Here is an 18,591-nt window from a genome sequence, read left to right as displayed (position 1 = left end):
TTCATGTCTATTTTCTAGGACCTTTTTCAAAATAAAGTAAAGTTTGAGAACTAAAATTTTATTTTTTATTTTAAAATTTTGCCAATAATTCAATTATTTATTTATGAAAATAAAAAAAACGACAAAGAAATTGTGAAAATAGGAACATAATCTAGGAAATAAAAAATAATTTTAAAAAAGTTATCGAGTTTTATTTTTATTTGGTTATTATGTTTCAAACTTTATATTATTATCTTTAATTGTGCTTAAATGCTTGTTAATTTGTAATAATTAGTTTTAGACTATCATAATTAAAGTGGTTCACTAATTTTGATTGCTATTAAATTAATTTAAAACATCACATTAATTTTAAATTATTTATTAAAGCTGAACTCGAAATTAATACTAAAAATATATCATTTTGAAACTAATGATAAAAACGGACCATTTAAAAAAGCTCAGGTAAAAGTACATTTTTAATATTTTTTTTAATAATTTTAAAATTAGGACCACCTCGGAGTAATTCTTATAATTATAATAGGATGACTAAGAAATATTTAAAATAAGTGAAAGTTACTCTTTATATCAACAAAGTGTATCTTCATTTTCAATGATTTCACCATAGTTAAGTGTGTCTTATAACAATTCTATGTTGGGTCACGCAAGTGAGAATAGAACATGCTGAAGGAATCTAATGACTCAGTTACACCGTTAGCAGATATTGTCTTATTTGGGCTTTCCCTTAATGTTCCACATTGGTTGGAGAGGAGAACAAACTGTCATTTACAAGGGTGTGGAAACCTTCTCCTAGCTGACGCGTTTTAGAGCCTTGAAGGGAAGGTCAAAAGGAAAAGCCTAAAAAAAACAATATTTATTAGCGGTGAACCAATGGGTCGTTACAAAATTAATGACTCGACCCTCAAATACTGAATCTGAATTCTAAATCTTGATTCAAATCTATGACAATTATTGTCATTTTTGTATCATATGCTCACCAAAAATTACAGCTCACATTAGCTATCTATTTTGTAGTGGAGGACTAAAAGACAAAATTTGACATAATTGAGGGACTAAAACATAAAATTTGGGGACTAAATAGTTATTTTATTTGACGTTGGAGGGACTAAAAGTTAAATAGATATATTTTAAATCCTCGATGAAAAAAAAACAGAGCATTACCTCTCAAGAACGATTTTGTATATTTAGGCAATAATACATTCACGAGAAAAAACAGAGCAACAAACTCTACTCCACCGGAATCCGCCATCGCCGCCGCGATCAAGCTCAAGGAGCGGCCAATTTCTTCCTCCCGGCTGGGGTTCCGACGTTGAGGCGATTAATCATATACAGAGCATTACTAGTAGCTTTAGCGACCTTAGAAATCCTCTTCTTCACATCAAATTTCACCTCCCCATCAACTTCCTTAAACCCATCGAGACACGTGTCTTCATTGGTCAAGGCGGCGCTGACCCACGTCTGGGCATTGCTCATTTGCAATCGGAAAGACCGCCGGTCGCCGTAGGGGAGGTGGCGGAGGAGACCCAGAGTGTTGCTCAGCTCCTCGACAGAGTCTCCAATCTGTTCTACGCAGTCGTCAACCGCCACGCGTTGCCGCTTCGAGGCCTGCCGGAGGTTGACGGATGAATTGGAGAGATACCGGGAGAGGTCGCGGGCGAGGGATAGGCTGACGGAGAGGGTGGCTTGGGCGAGATCTTGTGGGGTGTTGACAGCGCCAGAGTAGGAGGAGAGGGTTCTGATGCAGAGACTTGGGTAGCTGGCTTGAAGGCAGGAGGAGTGGATCAGATCTTGGGACGGCGGAGGGCCGTCATGGGCTGCCGCGGAGAGGGAGAGAGAGAGGAGGAGGAAGAGGAGGAGAGAAAGGGAAGTCATGGCGGAGGAAGAAAAGTGGGAGAGTGGGAACAATGAGGAATGGTGAGGATTTCTAGGACAAAGGTTATGGAAACATTAATGAATTAGTTGCTTCCAATAATCATTTTAAATTTTTATATATTATTATTTAAAGAATAATAAATATTTTTATATTTTTATTGAATTTTTGCTCAAATTTTTATTATTTTTTTTTAATTTAAGTTAAATTATGGAAATTTTTAAAAGTACATAATTTAACTTTAAATTTATGCTGAAATCGACCCAACTCATGTCTAATAAAATATTCGCCATTTAAATTTTTTAATTTAAATTTAAGTAGGGAGTTCGAATACTATCTCAATTGATTTGAGGTATTTTGGAGAATCTCAAAGTAAACCCATGAGAGTTTATATTCAAAGTGGTCAATATCATACCATTGTGGAGAGTCATGTTCGTCTAACACAAATGACTCGAGAACTCAACTGAAGTGTTATAAAACCCTTAAGAGAATACAAATATCTCTAATACTAAAGTGTTAGTCGAGTTAGATTATAAATTTTATTTAGATGGCTCGAGTAATCAATCAAATCTAGCTCACGTATATGTCTCCGAGACTATAATGTGAAAGAAAGAAGGAAATGGACAGAGGGGCGGCAATCTCTGACCGACCCATAACTCCCTCTGCTCCCACCACATTAAATTACTGCATATGCTTCCATATGCAATATGCCCCCATCCTCTTCACTTTATCCTCACTTTTTTTTTTTTTTTTTTTAATATGTGATTCGGATTTTAACCTCGAGTCTTTTCATCAAAAGTATATATCTATATTCGATTAACTTTTTTTTTATTATTATTCTTCCAATCGATTACGAGATTACATTTTTTTTTTCATTTTATTGTATAATTACATTTTTAGCCTTTAATTTGTTGGATGATGAAAGTCTCACATCGGCTCATTTAGGGAATGATCATGAGTTTATAAGTGAGGAATACTAACTTCATTGGTATGAGGGCTTTTGGGAAGCCCAAAGCAAAGTTATGATAGCTTACAGTCAAAGTGAACAATATTATACCATTGTGGAGAGTCGTGTTCATCTAACACGGTATCAGAGTCATGCCCTAAACTTAGCCGTGCCAATAGATTGGCAAATCCTCGAATGTCGAACAAAAGACTCCAAAAAGAAAAAAGGAGTCAAGCCTCCTCGAAGGTACAAAGGAACTCCATTGGTATGAGGGTTTATAAGTGAGGAATACTAACTCCATTGGTATGAGGCATTTTGGGGAAGCCCAAAGCAAAGCCATGAGAGTTTATGCGACAATATCATACTATTGTGGAGAGTCGTGTTCATCTAACATAATTTACCATTTAAAAGATATTAAAAAGCTTTATAATAATAAAAAATAATAATTGATACAATTTTCACGTATAATGGTTACAATTTTAATCCTTCAATTAGTCAAATCTAATTAAAATTTATGAAAAATTTAATAAAATTATCTCACAATTAATTACGTAATTATGGGTAAAACTTAATTTTATTGCTGAAATCGAAATTAATTATATTTTTTAAAATAAAAATTACAAATATGGATGGATGATAATTGAGTACAAAAGATTCCTCACAAATATGGTTTAAACCCCATGTGGTCAATTATTGCATCCTTTACTAATATTGTGAGCTCTACAAAAATATATAATTTTTATTTTTCATTCATATGGACCCAAAATACATGTGAACCAATACTTCAAAAGTTAAAAAAAAAACCCTTCCATTTTTTGGTCATTTCATCGAGAGATAATAAGAGATGGCCTTCTTTCTCGGCTTTCGAGACATCACTTAAACCTAATTTTCACTCGAGAACGTGACAAGTTCTAAGTTTTAGGTCAAGTAATCGAGGGTTCTGAGAGATACTTAAAGCTAGTGGTGCAGTTTGCTATTTTTCTAGTCATTCAAAAGAGTTTGTATCTCTCTTAAGATACAACGTATCACTGTTATAAATGTCAAATATTCTTAATCTTCATAATAATTTTTAAAACAAAGTAGGGTTAGGTTGAATTGTAACCCTATTTTCGGGTTGGTCTGGTTGGCTCAATAAAAAAAATCAACCCACAAACCGATCCGAACTTTTAACTTTTTTTAAAAAAAAAAAAAGTCAACCTAACCCAAACTGAAAAACTTATAACACAGCCCGACTTTTATATTATGAACACTTGTAGAAGGGTAAATATAATTTGCTCGATCTAATTTAGAAATAAGTACATTATTATATATTCTTAATATTTAATTGGATGAATTAAAATTATAATGAAAATAAAAAAAAAATGAATTTCTTTAAAATAAAATATCTAAAAAAAGTAAATTGGGCGGGAGTGAGAGGACCCATATGGGTTGGTTAATGGGTTGTTGGTGCAATGTTTGAGGTTTCAACGTAATCTTAACTGCTACAAACGGTTGGTGTCCATTTTTTTTCAAAGATTAAAATTAAATAAATGGAAATTTATTTAAAAATTTTAATCTAATCCATTATCTTTTAAAAAAAATTAAAATAAGTCGTTATAAAATAATATAATTATAGTATTAACGATATATATTATTGTATAAATGATCGATGATTTTATTATTAATAATACACAATATATTTCAGAGAAAAACAAAAACTTTTGAACTCTCGATTACTTGACCTAAAATTTTAAAGAGATTTTTTATTTTTTTTTTCCAAGGTTTGAAAAATAAATTCAAAATAGTTCATATTATAATTAAAAAATAAGATATATATATATATATATATAAATAAATAAATTAATTAAATATATATAAATTTGGGTTGGTTCTAAGTCAACTTTATTATCAGATAACTGATGAACAGCTGAATCTATAAAATTGTCATTTATTTGAATTCAGTTTAACAATAAGTTTATAACCCAACTCAGACGGTTCGATTCAGACTGTGATAAGTTGACTTGATTATTTAAATTGTTCTGATTAGGATGAGTTGATCGGGTTTTTTCCAACTGTCCTAAGAGTTAGTCCTTGATTGGTTATTTGGTATAATTTAGCGGTTGAATTAATTAATTATTTATTTATTTTAATTTAATTTAAATTTTTTGTTACCAATTTCCTCCAAACATTCCCACTCCCCAAAAAAAGAACTAACCATCCTATAAAAACACAAATATTACCAAACACGTATTGACTTTGGATAATAATCCAAAATTCCCATTTTACCCCTCGCGTTTATAAATATCTACCACCACGGTCTCCCACCTCGAATTCATTCAAGGCCAAAAACCGCCCCCACAAGGAGAGTTTTGGGAGAATGTCTCGGCCAGCCGTTGCTTCATCTTTTCCGGCGACGGTGGCGCTCGTACTGGCGGTGGTACAACTCATCACCATGCTTATTCCTGCAGCTATTGTCGTCGAAGCTCGTACGAAGCCGATTCCGGCAGAGCCATCGCAGCTCGACGAATGGATCGCACACAACATGAGAGAGTACCGTCAACGGAAGGCCAAAGAGACAGGAGCCAAGGCGCTGGATCGGCGGCTTGCTAAGGCGGAGGATTGCGCTCGACTGATCACCGTTAAACAAGACGGACAAGGAAATTTCTCAACGATCACCCAAGCGATCGAGAGCATTCCGTCCGGAAATAGTGAGCGAGTGGTGGTGTGGATCGGCGGTGGAACTTACCGCGAGAAGATCACGATCGATTCTTCGAAGCCGTTCGTGACGCTGTACGGTCAGACAGGAAAAATGCCGGTCATATCGTACGACGGAACGGCGTCGGAATTTGGTACAGTCGAGAGCGCGACNGTGGCGGTGGAATCGGATTATTTCGTCGCCGTCAATGTTGCGTTTGTGGTGAGTTTCTCTTCTTCTTCTCCTCATTTTTGTGGGGTAAGTTTTGTAAATAGTGAAAGTTATGGGGCGCAAAAAAGTTTTAGTAACGTATTATTGCGTAAGTACTAATTAATTATTTATTTATATTTTTTTCCGGAAAAAATTCATGCATTTATTTGTCATCAAAATTAAGCACGAGTTTTCACGTTGAAATCTTGACATTTTCTTGCACAATTGGTTATTTCTGTTAGAAAAGTTCCCTTTTGAGATGACTATACCTTGTTGGATAAAAGATTTGTAGGTTTTTAAATCACTCATGTTGATTGGAATGAGATTCCTGCTTAGAAATCTTGTTCGGTGTAGATTCGAAAATATGTAGTTTCATTTTAGATAACAATCTGTCATGATTTGGTTGTCAGGATCGTTCAATTGATATATAGGATGTATCATCGATTAAGATGTCAAAAGTTTGAATCTATGTAATAAAAAAAATGCATAAATTGGTAAGAAATTTAATACTTATTATCGTACAATTGCAACCACGATTGGAGAGGAGGATGAAACATTACATTCCTAGTGTGGAAACCTCATCCTAATAGATGTGCTATATTCCTCTTAGGGGTGTGGAAACAACCTCTCATTAGTTTAGTAGATGTGCCATATCAGTTGGAGAAGAGCTAAACATTCATTTACAAGGGGTTGGAAACCTCTCTCCACGTATTAAAAACCTTGAGGGAACCCCGAGAGGGAAAGTCCAAGAGGACAATATCTGCTAGTGGTAGGCTTGACTGTTACAAATGGTATCGGAGATAGACACCAGGCTGTGTGCTAGCGAGGACCCTGAGCCCCTAAGGAAGTGAATTGTGAGATTCCACGTTAGTTCGATTCCACGTTAGTTCGATTCCACGTTAGTTCGATTCCACACTAACCTTTCGAGTTCAAAATTGTACGATCTCATACCGTGTTTTGAATGAAAATGAAATTGTAGTGAATAACAAGAAATGAAGATAGGGTATGATGAATTTGTTGATGCAGAATTCAGCTCCAATGCCGGATGCGGGAAGAACAGGAGGACAAGCAGTGGCAATGAGGATATCAGGGGATAAGGCAGCATTCCACCACTGCCAATTCATAGGGTTTCAGGACACTTTATGCGATGACAGAGGCAGACATTTTTTCAAGGATTGTTACATCGAAGGCACTGTGGACTTCATCTTTGGAAATGGCAAATCCCTCTACTTGGTAAAAATCTCCTCCAATCTTCCTACACTTACAAATTAACTAACCCAACTTTTAACACAAAAATATAATCAATATTTTCTCTTACATTACCTAATTCTTCGTATAAACCATCATGATCATCTATCTGGTAAGTGGGTATTTATTTTTACTATCATTGATAAGTAGGTATCTATTTTTCTACTCACAAAGAAATTATTCATTACCTAATTCTTCATCTAAAATTTCTATCAACGGTTAATCCATCACGATCATCGAGCTGGTGAGTAGGTATCTATTTTTACTCGTGAACAAATTATTCAATAAGTCTGTTACAATGTGGTCGACCATTGTTGATCTAACCGATGTTGTTGGAGGTACTATGCAAAAATATTCCAAATTTATATCCATTTGTTGTCATCAACCATTTCATCCATATATGTGTATGTGTTTGTGACAGAAAACAGTAATAAATTCAGTGGCGGAAGGGACAGGAGTGATCACAGCTCAAGCAAGGGAAAATTCCACAGACGAAAGCGGCTTCACATTTGCATATTGCAACATCACTGGAACTGGAAACACCTATTTGGGAAGAGCATGGAAGGAGAGAACTCGTGTGGTTTTTGCTTACACTTACATGGGAACTCTCATTAACACCCAAGGATGGTCCGATAAAATGCAGGGAACCGAACCTCGAAAGTGAGCAAAACCACGCACATATCATCATCATCATCATCGTCACTATCACCTTATTGCTAATTGATTGATTAATTTTGATTATCGACCGTGTTGACAGGAGTATGTACTACGGAGAGTACAAATGCAAAGGACCCGGGGCAGACAGCACAGGACGAGCACACTACACGAGAATACTCACGGACGACGAAGCGAAGGCGTTTTTGAGTATGACTTATATCCATGGAAACAAATGGGTTCTACCACCTCCAAGGCTGTCCCTTCTCCCGGTGTCATCTCAATGCCATGGCTGATTATGTTGTCTCATGTTTGTTTTTGGATAAAGTTTTGGTTGATTCTTGTTGTTGTTGTTCCAAACCGATCAATTTCTTGAGCTTTCCAGGAAGCCTCTCCTCTCTCTCAGTTGATCTCTTCTATTAATCATTTATATGTTCTTATATTTACAAACAATGCTGCGCGCAGTTTTGCAAGTCTAGGCAAAAATATGATCATGAATGGGCCTTTGCCGACGCATTTGTGTACCATTTTTTTTATTCTTCCATCACTAATAATTGTGTACGGACAAGTGTTCAACCAATACACGTGATGAACGACTCTAACTTGAACATAAATTGTTACGATACAAGTCCACCGCTAACATATATTATTTTCTTTGAGCTTTTCTTTAGGCTCTCTCATCACTAGCAGATATTGTACTGTTTGGCTTTCCATTCATATTGTCCTATTTGGACTGTGTTTGGCGTTCTATTCATATTGTCCTCTTTTATATACGACATAAATTTATATAACATCAACCAATTTTTATAACATCAACCAATTTATATAAAGTTTGGATTATACGACATAAATTTATATAACATCAACCAATTTTTATATTCAACTACAAAAAGGGTACGATAAAAAAAACGTTACGAAATAAAAAAGACCTTAAAACACAAGACACGAAAACTTTATGGAATAACAAGTGTAAATAATGTGTGTGTGTATATATATATAATATATATATATATATATATATATATATATATATATAGAGGATAGTTGAATTTATTTGGTGGTGGTTTTGTTGTAGTCTTGGCTGCCATAAGGAGAGAAAGCTTCAGAGAACCAAGTGTTCTTCCTCCAAGGGTTCCATCCCATTTCCTCACACATTTGATCACTGTGATTGATACTATAAGTTGATATGCAATGCCTTTTGTAGAACCTTGTCGTCCTCTTCATCACCTCCATTTCTTCGTTTATTTGCTCCACCATTTTTCGGGTCTCGGGCAGCTTCAACTTCTCGTCCACCAATCGGGCTAGCCATATGCTCCGTATCTCCGCCGTGTGCAGGTTGGCCACGCTCTCCAAATATCCCACGAACGCCATGTTCGGTATCATTGGATTGATCGTACCCCTAAATAATAGATATTTTATTCATTCAACTATGATTCATGTTTTAGTGTTCTTCAGTTAAATTTATAAAACTTTAGGGTTTCAAGTTAAATTATAAATTTATGTTATGATTTATTAGTTTTATTTAAATCAAAGTGCATTATTTTAATTATTCATTAACAAAAATTTAAAGCAAAATCAGCAAAAAAAAAAAAAAAAAAAAAAAAAAAAAAAAAAAAAAAAAAAAAAAAAAAAACAAATTAAAATTGAAGTATAGAAATTAAATTAAAATTAAAATTAAAGCTCTTACGGTTGATAGTAAATATAACATTTTTAGAGTTAGAGATTTAAATTTAATGATAATTATTTGAAATAAATCAATTATGATAATTAACAAGGTATTTAGGGTTTAGGGTATCATAAAATGGTAATAAATAAATAAATAAATAACTCATGATAAATGGGTTTTTGATTTTATGATATTTATAAGAATTCCATATTTTTTTTTAAAATGGTAATAAATAAATTAATTAATTAAACAATATATTCTTTTTAAATATATATATATATATTAAAATGGTAACTTTTAATTTCACTAATAATTAGAATAATAATAAAAAAAAAAAGTGACCCACCGGTATAAGGGCATCATGCCGGAAGGATAGTGAAGAAAGGTTCGAAACTGCGGCGGAAAAATGTCGTTGAGCTTTTTCTTGCCGTCGAAGCCGGTGGCCATAATGACGACGTCGAACTCCGACCTAGAGCCGTCGTCAAACTCGATGCCGCCGTTCCAGAAGCACCACTTGGAGGCTTTTTTAATGACGATTTTACCCTCGTCGGCGTGGCGGAAAAAGGTTTCCGGCATGATTGCCATCTGGCAGGAGGCGTAGTCCTCCAGAAATGGATGCTCCGGCTTCAACCCGTACTTCTCCAGTGGCATCTTCCACGTCAGATATGATTCTATGAACTTCGAAACTCCCTGCTTCTGTTCCATACAAATTTACCCACTTACCCCCATCACTCTAATCTTTTTTTTTCTTCTAAAAATAATCAATAAATCCTTTTTGTGTCTAATAAATTTACTATATTTTAAAAATACTTCTATTTATTGAATATAAAATTGCATCCTAAAATTCTAATTTCTTTTTTTCATCTTTAATGAGTTTCTTAATTTTCATTTTTTATATTTAACAATTTTAAAAATTAATTAAATTATTATATCCTTTGAAACAAACTTCATAAATTAAGAATCAAAAGACACAGACGTAAAAGATAAAAAAAAACATATAATTTAACTTTAGAATAATTTATATTTAGCCTCGAGGTTAAAAGATAATCATTTGGGTGTCATTATATATATATATTTTTTTTAATAAATAGATAACTAATTTTGTGCATTAACACATTGATAACATAATTAACATAATTAGTTCGAGTCTTGCAAGTTAGGGTTAGAGTAGTTAGTGTAATTGACATGTACTAGTTTTTTTTCTATCAATCCAATCCAGGGTAAAAAGGTAATAATAATTAGAGATAAGAGAGAGAGTTAAAATTACGATGGGAGACAAGAGGAGGCAGATGAGAGTCTTGAGGAAGGTCTGGTTAGGTCTTTCATGGAGGAACTGAGAAGATCTCGTGGAGAAGAAGAAGAAGAATGGCAAACCCCAAACCCAATAATGTGGCACTGTCCAGTGTAACCCTCTCACCACCATTGTACACGATTTTCCTTCTTCTTCACCTTCATTTAATAATAAATTAATAAATTATTAATAATAATATGATATTAATTCATTAGGTACCTTCATTTGTTTCGGCGCATTCAACAGCCAAATCAATGGCCGATTTCTTGTAGCCAATGACTGCAACTCTCTTGCCCTTCACCAACTCCCTTGCTTCTTCCTTCCCAAGCTTGCAATAATCCAGAGAGTGCATCACCTTCCCGGCGAATTTCTCCGGTCCTCTGCCGCTCGGAAACTCCGGAAGCCTTGCGATATCGCCATACTTCCCGATGCACATCACAACCATCTCTACCTTATACAACTGCGTTGGATTTGAAGATTAAATTAAAAAAAGAGTAGCCGAAGAAGAACTTATTTCTACAATCAAAACTTCAAAAAAAAAGCCCTAACGAAATTAGCAGAGTGAATCAAGAAATCAAGCTATTCGCAACCTGAATAGTTCCAGATTCAGTATCCATAACAGAAATCTCCCAAACAGGACGACCAGGGAGCAACACTCCGTACTCGCCGGAGTCTCCATTAGCGGAAACATCGCTTATGAATCGAATGGCTACGACTTTCGAATTGAATCGAATGAAGCGGCGGAGATCGAAATGACTAGCGTAGGAATCTAAATACTCCAAAATCTCGAGATGAGAAGGAAAATCGGCGTTTTCTCTGTTCGGCCAGGGGAAATCGGCGAACTCGTAATCGCAGCGAGGCGACTGAAGCTTCGTGGAGCGATAAGAACAATGCTTCCAAACTCCGCCGATGCAATCAGTGGCCTCGAAGACGACCGGCTGGTGGTGAGATAGTTGCTTGGCGGCGGCGATGCCGCTTACACCGGCGCCGACGATGGCGATTTTGGAGAGAATAGGAGCCATTAGGGACTTGAATTTAGTTTGAAATTTGATGTGACTTGGGGAAATGGAAAGGACGAAGTAGCGTTTATATAGGCAGTTGGAGGCACGTGACGGGCACGTGATATATCCTTTATATATAATTTAAATAAGATTCAACCTTGAAGAATTTTCCTTAAATTTTATTCAATCTATAGTCTATGTATGATTTCATGTCTCTATTGAATTTCTTTCCATATTCACACACCAATATTTTTCAATATATATATATAGCGCGTGTGTGTACACGTGTGAACGCATACTAATTCATAGCTCGGGAATTAATTGCAGTTTTATATTCAATCGTACACTGTATCTATACATACACATCGGTAGTTGAGTTAACGTAACAGCTCAAACTGTAAAATCCCCATATCGTTTGAAGAGGGGAACAAAACATTTCTTATAAGGGTGTGGAAACCTCTATCTAACTATGAAGCAAACGACGATACGTAATGGGTCAAAATGGACAATATCTACTAGCAGTGAGCTTGAGCTATTACAGTTAAACGATGAGTTTAGTCTTTAAAATTTTAAAATTAGGTCAAATAAAACCCTCCCGAACTCATCCTCGTCTCTGAATAGCCTTCTATCAAAAGACCCGTGCTTTCGTTCAATATTTGAATAGTCGTGGGAAGACGCTATCGTCTAGGTTGCCACCTCATCTACGAAATTTAATTGTTATATGAATTATGACTCTTACCGTAACTAGAAGCTCGAAAAGTTGATAGAAACATTATAATGTAATAGCAAGAATCTTTTCTTCTTGTTTAAAATTAATTACTATATTAACCAAATTTTGTTTCTCAAAATGGCTCTTTAAAGTTGATTAAAGCAACCTATTTAATATTTATTAACATTTTGGAAATAGTTTGGAGTATACTTAACAAATGGGTATATAAATAAATAAATAAATAAATAAATAAATAAATAAATATATATATATATATATATATATATATATATATATAAATGAATGAGAAATAGTCAAAATTGCATTCAAGAGGGAAATTTTTTATTTATAAGTATATGAATTATTTTAATGGAAGGGAAAATAAATGACAATAAATAAAATGATTTTTTTGGAATAAAATATTATTATTTTAATTAATTCAAATAGTTTAAATATTTTGGTATGTATATTTGATTTAGAGGTAAGAGGTTTGAATCATAACTGTGATTGGTAAATTAACCTTAAAATTTGCTAATTTTTTATTTTTTAGAAAATAATTAATTAAAAGAAAATTGAATTTTTCAATAGACTTGACTTTTGCCTTAGACTTAATTTCATTAAATTAAAGGGAGTTTGTACAGTTAGTACTTTTTCAAAACTGAATTTAAAAATGTTTATGGGCGAATTAATTAATGAATAAATCACAAATTCAACTTAAAAAATGCCTTAAAAATGATTAAGTATCTTAATCAAATTTAAGTAGGTGAAAAAAAAGATTCGATATCAAAACCGAACTAAAAAAGTCAAACATTACCTAAATTATGGAACTGTACAATGGTTTAATACAGTAACATTGCATGTTTTCCCGTCTCAATTCTTGTTTAGTCAGTGAATAAATTTTTCTCCTCGTTCTCCCTCAATTCTTCATCTAATCAAAGTACACAAACTTTTAATTTGACCAACTCGGATTATCTAGTTTGGGTTAGTTTTTTTTTTTTTCGATCTGGGGTTAGGTTGAACGTTAAGAAAATCGAAAATTCGGGTTGATTCATGAGTTGACATTTTTTAAAGTCAACCGGGTCAACCCCAACTTGTGGATAAGATTTTTTATTTAAAAAAAAACCCAACAACTTAATTCAATCCAACAAATAGAGGGTTGAGTTGTAAACTCTATTCGGGTTGCTCAAGTCACTGACCCGAAAATATACACGTGCTTCTAACTTATTGGTCGGGAATCAATTGCAATTAAAAAATATATTATTATTATTTTTGGGTGGAAGTTTTAATATTAAAAAGTGGATTTTTTATATTAAAAAATAGCATTGAATCAACGCTTAATTACGTTGTAATCTCGTACGGTCGTGGAATTTGTGAGTTTATTTAATTTTTTTAATAGAATTTTGACAATTTCCAATTTCTCGAACTAAAATTCACGAAATGGTTAATGAATTATTCAAACTCTATTTGACTTAATTAATTAATTAATTAATATTAAATGAATAATATAATTTCATATCATAATACCCATAATCTATGATTCTTTTTAAATTATTTATTAAGCTTCTATAATTTATTAACGTGTAAATTATTCCAATTTTTTTATTTTGTAAAACTTTGGGTTTGGTATTGAGAGTTATTTTTTAAATTTCAATATCATATAATAAATATCAGAATAATATTTGATGCGACAAGCTGACATATAATACAAATAATAACTTAGGCTAACTACATTATTATTATTCCAAATTCATGAATATAATTTTATGTGAAGAATCTTTTAGGATAACAATTTTGTGTTTATATTGACATTTTCAAAATTTATAAAAAATATCAATATGTTATGTCGGGTGGAAAACTTTGAAAATACGACACTTATAAGTTTAATTTTAAAAAATTAAAATATAAATTCACTGTTCATGGGTTAAATTGGATTGAGTTGTAGCTCAAACGACTTTTATTAAATAATGAACCCAATCCAGTTCAACCATGAGTTTTTTTGAGTTGGGTCAATTCGGGTTGATTGGGTTAAACTCAATTTATTAACCGAGTTCTAATAAGTTCATGATCCAGCTCAAGTTTTGGATTTTGACTTTATTTTGTGGACGTTCAAACATTTTTTGAAATTTGATTATTTCAACGAGAAGATTTAAAAAATTTAGAAAATAATAAAATGTGAAAATGGGGTAAGGTTGAAGAATATATAAGGATTTAATTTTCCAAAGAAGGACTTTTTCTTGAAGAATTAGTGACTTTCTAAGTAATTCATACTTGTTATGTATAATTTGTAAGCTCCACATTTAAGCAAACCTATATTGAATGTCAAATATTACATTAAATAAAGGGAGACGTGAAATTACCAAAAAACACAATGACAAAAATAAATAATAACAATAATTATTATTTTCTTTATTATTTTAAAATTTTTCCATAATTAAATACAACACATGGTGAGACCAATTAAAAGAAATTTGTGAGGGCTAATTTTCTTTTTATATTTTCAAAAGAAAAGTATGAAGGGTATCAGTCTTGGTGGGTCGATGATGTCAACTATATTGAAATTATTAATTGACGGGTGTATATATCGACTCAGGCTAAAGTGAAATATATAACTTAACGGTAATTATCATGTACTCCGTTCTTTAAGGTTGGAGATTAAAATACACTAATATTATTATTATATATATATATATATAATTTTGAGATTGTTGAAATTAAAATTGAAATGAGAATCTAGAAGAGATTTTCATGGAGGGTTTTATTTGAATTTTAGTTTGATAGGGTTTTTGAATTCAATTCATGGCGGCACCTACATTTTATTGAACTCTAGATCACACGTGTTTTGAATTCACTTCCTATTCTCAATAATTCTTTTTTTTTTTTTTTTTTAATTTATATAAAATCAAAGAAAGAAACATGTTCTAAAAATACCTATAAAGTTTTAAAACATAAAATTAATTAAAAAAAAATCTTAACCTAAAATGGTATGACACTCCTCGTTGCTTTCGTTTTTGGACTTACCCTTAAGGTTTTTAAAATGAGTCGATTAGATACGCGTTTCTTATAAAAAATGTTAGTTGATTGTGAGATCCTGCATCAATTAGAGAGAGGAATGAGTGTCAAAAAGGGGTGGATTTGAGATCCCATATCCATGGGAGAGGGGAACTAAACATTCTTAATAAAGACATGAAAACCTCTCCTTAATCGACTTGTCCTAAAAGAGAAAACCCAAAAAAGACAATAACAATATTTGTTAGGAATGAGCTTGAGCTGTTAAAACAGTGATCTATAACCAAAATTTGGATGGCTACATTGCTTTCGGTCTCAACTACGGCATTGCAAGTCCCAAATTGTATTTTCAACTTTTTAAGGATCTCATTTTGAAACGTTTATAAAGGATCAAGAGCTAAGTTAGGAGAGGGAACTTGAAATTAGGTTTACCAATAATCATTACAAGAACACTCTCCATCAGCAAAATGATGGAAACGATTTCTATCTCTAACAATGAATTTTCGTTCAAACACCTTAGAAACAAGCTTAAGAGCTTGGTGACAATCCTTACAGACACGCAGATTCTTAGTGATTCGAAGCGTTTCCCCTGCTTGAGTCTTGAGCAACCCAAAAGCAACTGCCAGTTTCTCACTATGGTAGTAAACAGGGTTATCCTTCTCCACCTCCTCCTCCTCCTCCTCCTCGGTTACATATCCTACACATCTTATACATTCTATCATCTCATTCACTTTGCCATATATTTCCTTGGCTTCTGGGTGACCCCTTCCTCCTGCAATGAATTCATGCACCACACCCTCCAATTCAATCATCGAAAACCCAGCAGCCTTCTTCACTTCTCTATCATTCATTAGTTTTCTTACTTCTGCTACACTGTCCCATCTACCGGCCTCGGCGTACAGATTTCCGAGTAGAACGTAGCGCCCGCTATTGCTTGGATCTAGTTCTATTACTCTCTTGCCTATTTCCTCCCCCATATCTATGTTCCCATGGATTTTACATGCTCCAACGAAGGCACCTAACACTCCGGCGTCCGGACTCATTGGCATCTCACGTATGAGCTTCATCGCTTCGTCTAGCATCCCGGATCGTCCATATAAATCAACCATGCATCCATAATGCTCGGTTCTGGGTTTAATATCATAAACTTGAGAGAAATGATTGAAATAGTAGCGTCCCTTTTCAACTAACCCGGAGTGAGCACAAGCATTGAGAACATTAAGGAAAGTTATGTTGTCTGGTGTCACCATTTTGGTCTCCATGTCTTTGAAAAGCTCAATGGCTGCCTCTCCTTTCCCGTGCATAGCCATCCCTCCAATCATGCAATTCCATGAAGAAATGCCCTTTTCAGGCAACTGAGTGAACACTTCAAAAGCACGATCCAGGCAACCGCATTTACAATACATGTCGATGAGCGTTGTTGCTAGTTTCGAGTCTAATTTAATCTCACTTTTCTTGATGTATCTGTGTATCCATATTCCTTGTTCAAGCGCTCCCAATCCTGTGCAAGCTGATAACATGCTAGCAGCCATGTATTTGTCCAACACAATCTTCTCCGACCTCATCCGATTAAACAAAGCAAATGCTTCATGAAATCGATTGTTTTGGACAAAAGAAGAAATCATGGCGTTCCAGGAAGCAGAGCTGTGCTCGGGCATTGACTCGAAAACTTGTAAGGCTTCATCTAGAAATCCACACTGAGCATACCCAGTAAGCAAAGTGGTCCATGACACAACATCGGGTAGCTCAATACCATCGAAGACCCTTCTGGCTTCTTCCAAGGATTGAAAATTAGCATACATATGAATTAAATTGTTCTGAGAAAATCTATCTGCTCTGAAGCCAAATTTAAGAACATGTGCATGAATTTGCTTCCCTTCCTCAATAGCATTATCGATGCAGCAAGCACGAATTAGAGAAGGAAATGTAAATTTATTGGGAAGGACACACTTATGCAGCATTTCCAAATACAACAGTAAGCAAGCTCTAGGGAATTGGAGTTGTAAGTAGCCTCTTATTAAGGTATTGTAGATGTATGCATCTGGGTTGGGGATTGTCTTGAACAAAAGAAGTGCATAATCAAGGTCTCCATTCTTGCATACAGCACAGAATTTGACAAGACGACCCATGGCATCATTGTCAGTAGAAAGACCAAGACGGATAATCTGGGAGTGATATTGCTTGAGCTCAGACATGGATGAGCATGACTTAAGGCCATGGATAGGTGATGTGTGAACTTTCGGGGAGTTGATCGGGGATGCACTGAGCTGAAGGGCAAGAAGTGATGACATTTTCCAATTTCTAAATATGGAGACGTTCAGAGAACAGGTTGACAAATTCACTTAAAACTCTTGAGGATTTAAACTAATTGTTTAACCACTCGTTGATCTGGATATACTTTAGTAATCTGGGCTCCACATGTGGGGCGGTGAACCACTATCTTTCTTTCATCGGTATAGCCATCAGTCTTTGCTAAGATCCTAAGATCTTAAGTATTTACAGGAGAGTAAATGAATTAGCAGTGACAACCTTTGCCAAGTCCGAACAATTGTCGAACACTTATGTCTCTAGTAGAGCGAAATGTCACTTGAATCTCTTGAGTCGAGCTGAAACATCATTTCATTTAACAGTATTGTCTAATTCAGTACAAGGGCTGTAGAATATGCATATATACATACTTTTGCTAGGATTCTGTAAACCTTGAGATGCCATTGAAAACAAAAACAGGAGGAATGCAATTTATGAAAGCCTTCAACCAGATGAAATGAAAATCAATTTCCTCATGTTTTCTTTGATCATGAAAAACTAGATTTCCAGCAAGAACACAAATGATTTCCAGCCCAGGAGAGTATTTTAGCCCACCAAATCCAGTCATATCAAATCGAAGTCGTAATTAGTTTGAGTTAGAAACCTAAAGAATTGTAAATCCCCTAAACCAACAGATTTGATAATCGAATATGACAATATCTACTACGAATTGGTAGTGAGTTTTACACGAAGCAAAAGCAGCTATAGATAAGAAAAACGGAAAGCACAAACACAGGTAATAACAACAAAAATCGAGAGTAAGGCGAAGAAAACGTACCAGAGGGCACGAAAATTGGCGCGAATTTCACCACAGGTCTGCTCTGACTGAGGACTCGTCGGCCATTTCGCCGGAAGTTTGAACGATCCGGACAGTTGATGGAATCCAAGTAGAGGAATACTTGGAGAGGGAAAATCCGAAGGAACCCTAATGGGAGTGGGAAGATAGAAGCGAAGAAGAAGAAGAAGAAGAAGCAGAGAGGAATTCAAAAGAAAAATTGAAGGCGGAAATTAG

General features: G+C 34.3%; 4 protein-coding genes across 5 annotated transcripts; 1 reads left to right on the top strand and 3 right to left on the bottom strand.

Moving 5' to 3' along the window:
- Positions 1–1,062: 1,062 nt before the first annotated feature.
- LOC111484974 (pectinesterase inhibitor 3) lies at positions 1,063–1,946 on the bottom strand. The gene has a single exon (XM_023131654.1). It carries the CDS (start codon positions 1,867–1,869, stop codon positions 1,264–1,266), a length of 606 nt encoding a protein of 201 aa, XP_022987422.1. The 5' UTR covers positions 1,870–1,946; the 3' UTR covers positions 1,063–1,263.
- A 3,193-nt stretch (positions 1,947–5,139) lies between these two features.
- LOC111484834 (putative pectinesterase 63) lies at positions 5,140–8,126 on the top strand. Its single transcript, XM_023131446.1, has 4 exons — positions 5,140–5,709; positions 6,724–6,930; positions 7,367–7,605; positions 7,703–8,126. Exons 1-4 carry the CDS (start codon positions 5,170–5,172, stop codon positions 7,893–7,895), a joined length of 1,179 nt encoding a protein of 392 aa, XP_022987214.1. The 5' UTR covers positions 5,140–5,169; the 3' UTR covers positions 7,896–8,126.
- A 305-nt stretch (positions 8,127–8,431) lies between these two features.
- LOC111484833 (probable flavin-containing monooxygenase 1) lies at positions 8,432–11,629 on the bottom strand. The gene is made up of 6 exons (XM_023131445.1): positions 11,147–11,629; positions 10,776–11,016; positions 10,533–10,714; positions 9,612–9,961; positions 8,621–8,998; positions 8,432–8,585 (listed from the first exon to the last, which is right to left on the bottom strand). Exons 1-5 carry the CDS (start codon positions 11,576–11,578, stop codon positions 8,650–8,652), a joined length of 1,554 nt encoding a protein of 517 aa, XP_022987213.1. The 5' UTR covers positions 11,579–11,629; the 3' UTR covers positions 8,432–8,585; positions 8,621–8,649.
- Positions 11,630–15,674: 4,045 nt separating this feature from the next.
- On the bottom strand, positions 15,675–18,575 carry LOC111484832 (pentatricopeptide repeat-containing protein At5g66520-like). Of its 2 annotated transcripts, XM_023131443.1 has the most exons (3): positions 18,358–18,574; positions 17,605–17,878; positions 15,675–17,567 (listed from the first exon to the last, which is right to left on the bottom strand). In XM_023131443.1, exon 3 carries the CDS (start codon positions 17,561–17,563, stop codon positions 15,701–15,703), a length of 1,863 nt encoding a protein of 620 aa, XP_022987211.1. In that variant the 5' UTR covers positions 17,564–17,567; positions 17,605–17,878; positions 18,358–18,574; the 3' UTR covers positions 15,675–15,700. The 2 variants fall into 2 exon arrangements, with proteins under 2 accessions (XP_022987211.1, XP_022987212.1); XM_023131444.1 differs by having other exon boundaries at positions 15,675–17,564; positions 17,602–18,575.
- Between the last annotated feature and the right edge of the window lie 16 nt (positions 18,576–18,591).

Source organism: Cucurbita maxima, unplaced genomic scaffold (genome assembly GCF_002738345.1).
Source record: "Cucurbita maxima cultivar Rimu unplaced genomic scaffold, Cmax_1.0 Cma_Scf00010, whole genome shotgun sequence".
Taxonomy (NCBI): Eukaryota; Viridiplantae; Streptophyta; class Magnoliopsida; order Cucurbitales; family Cucurbitaceae; genus Cucurbita; species Cucurbita maxima.
This window is presented reverse-complemented; position numbering and strand designations above follow the sequence as displayed.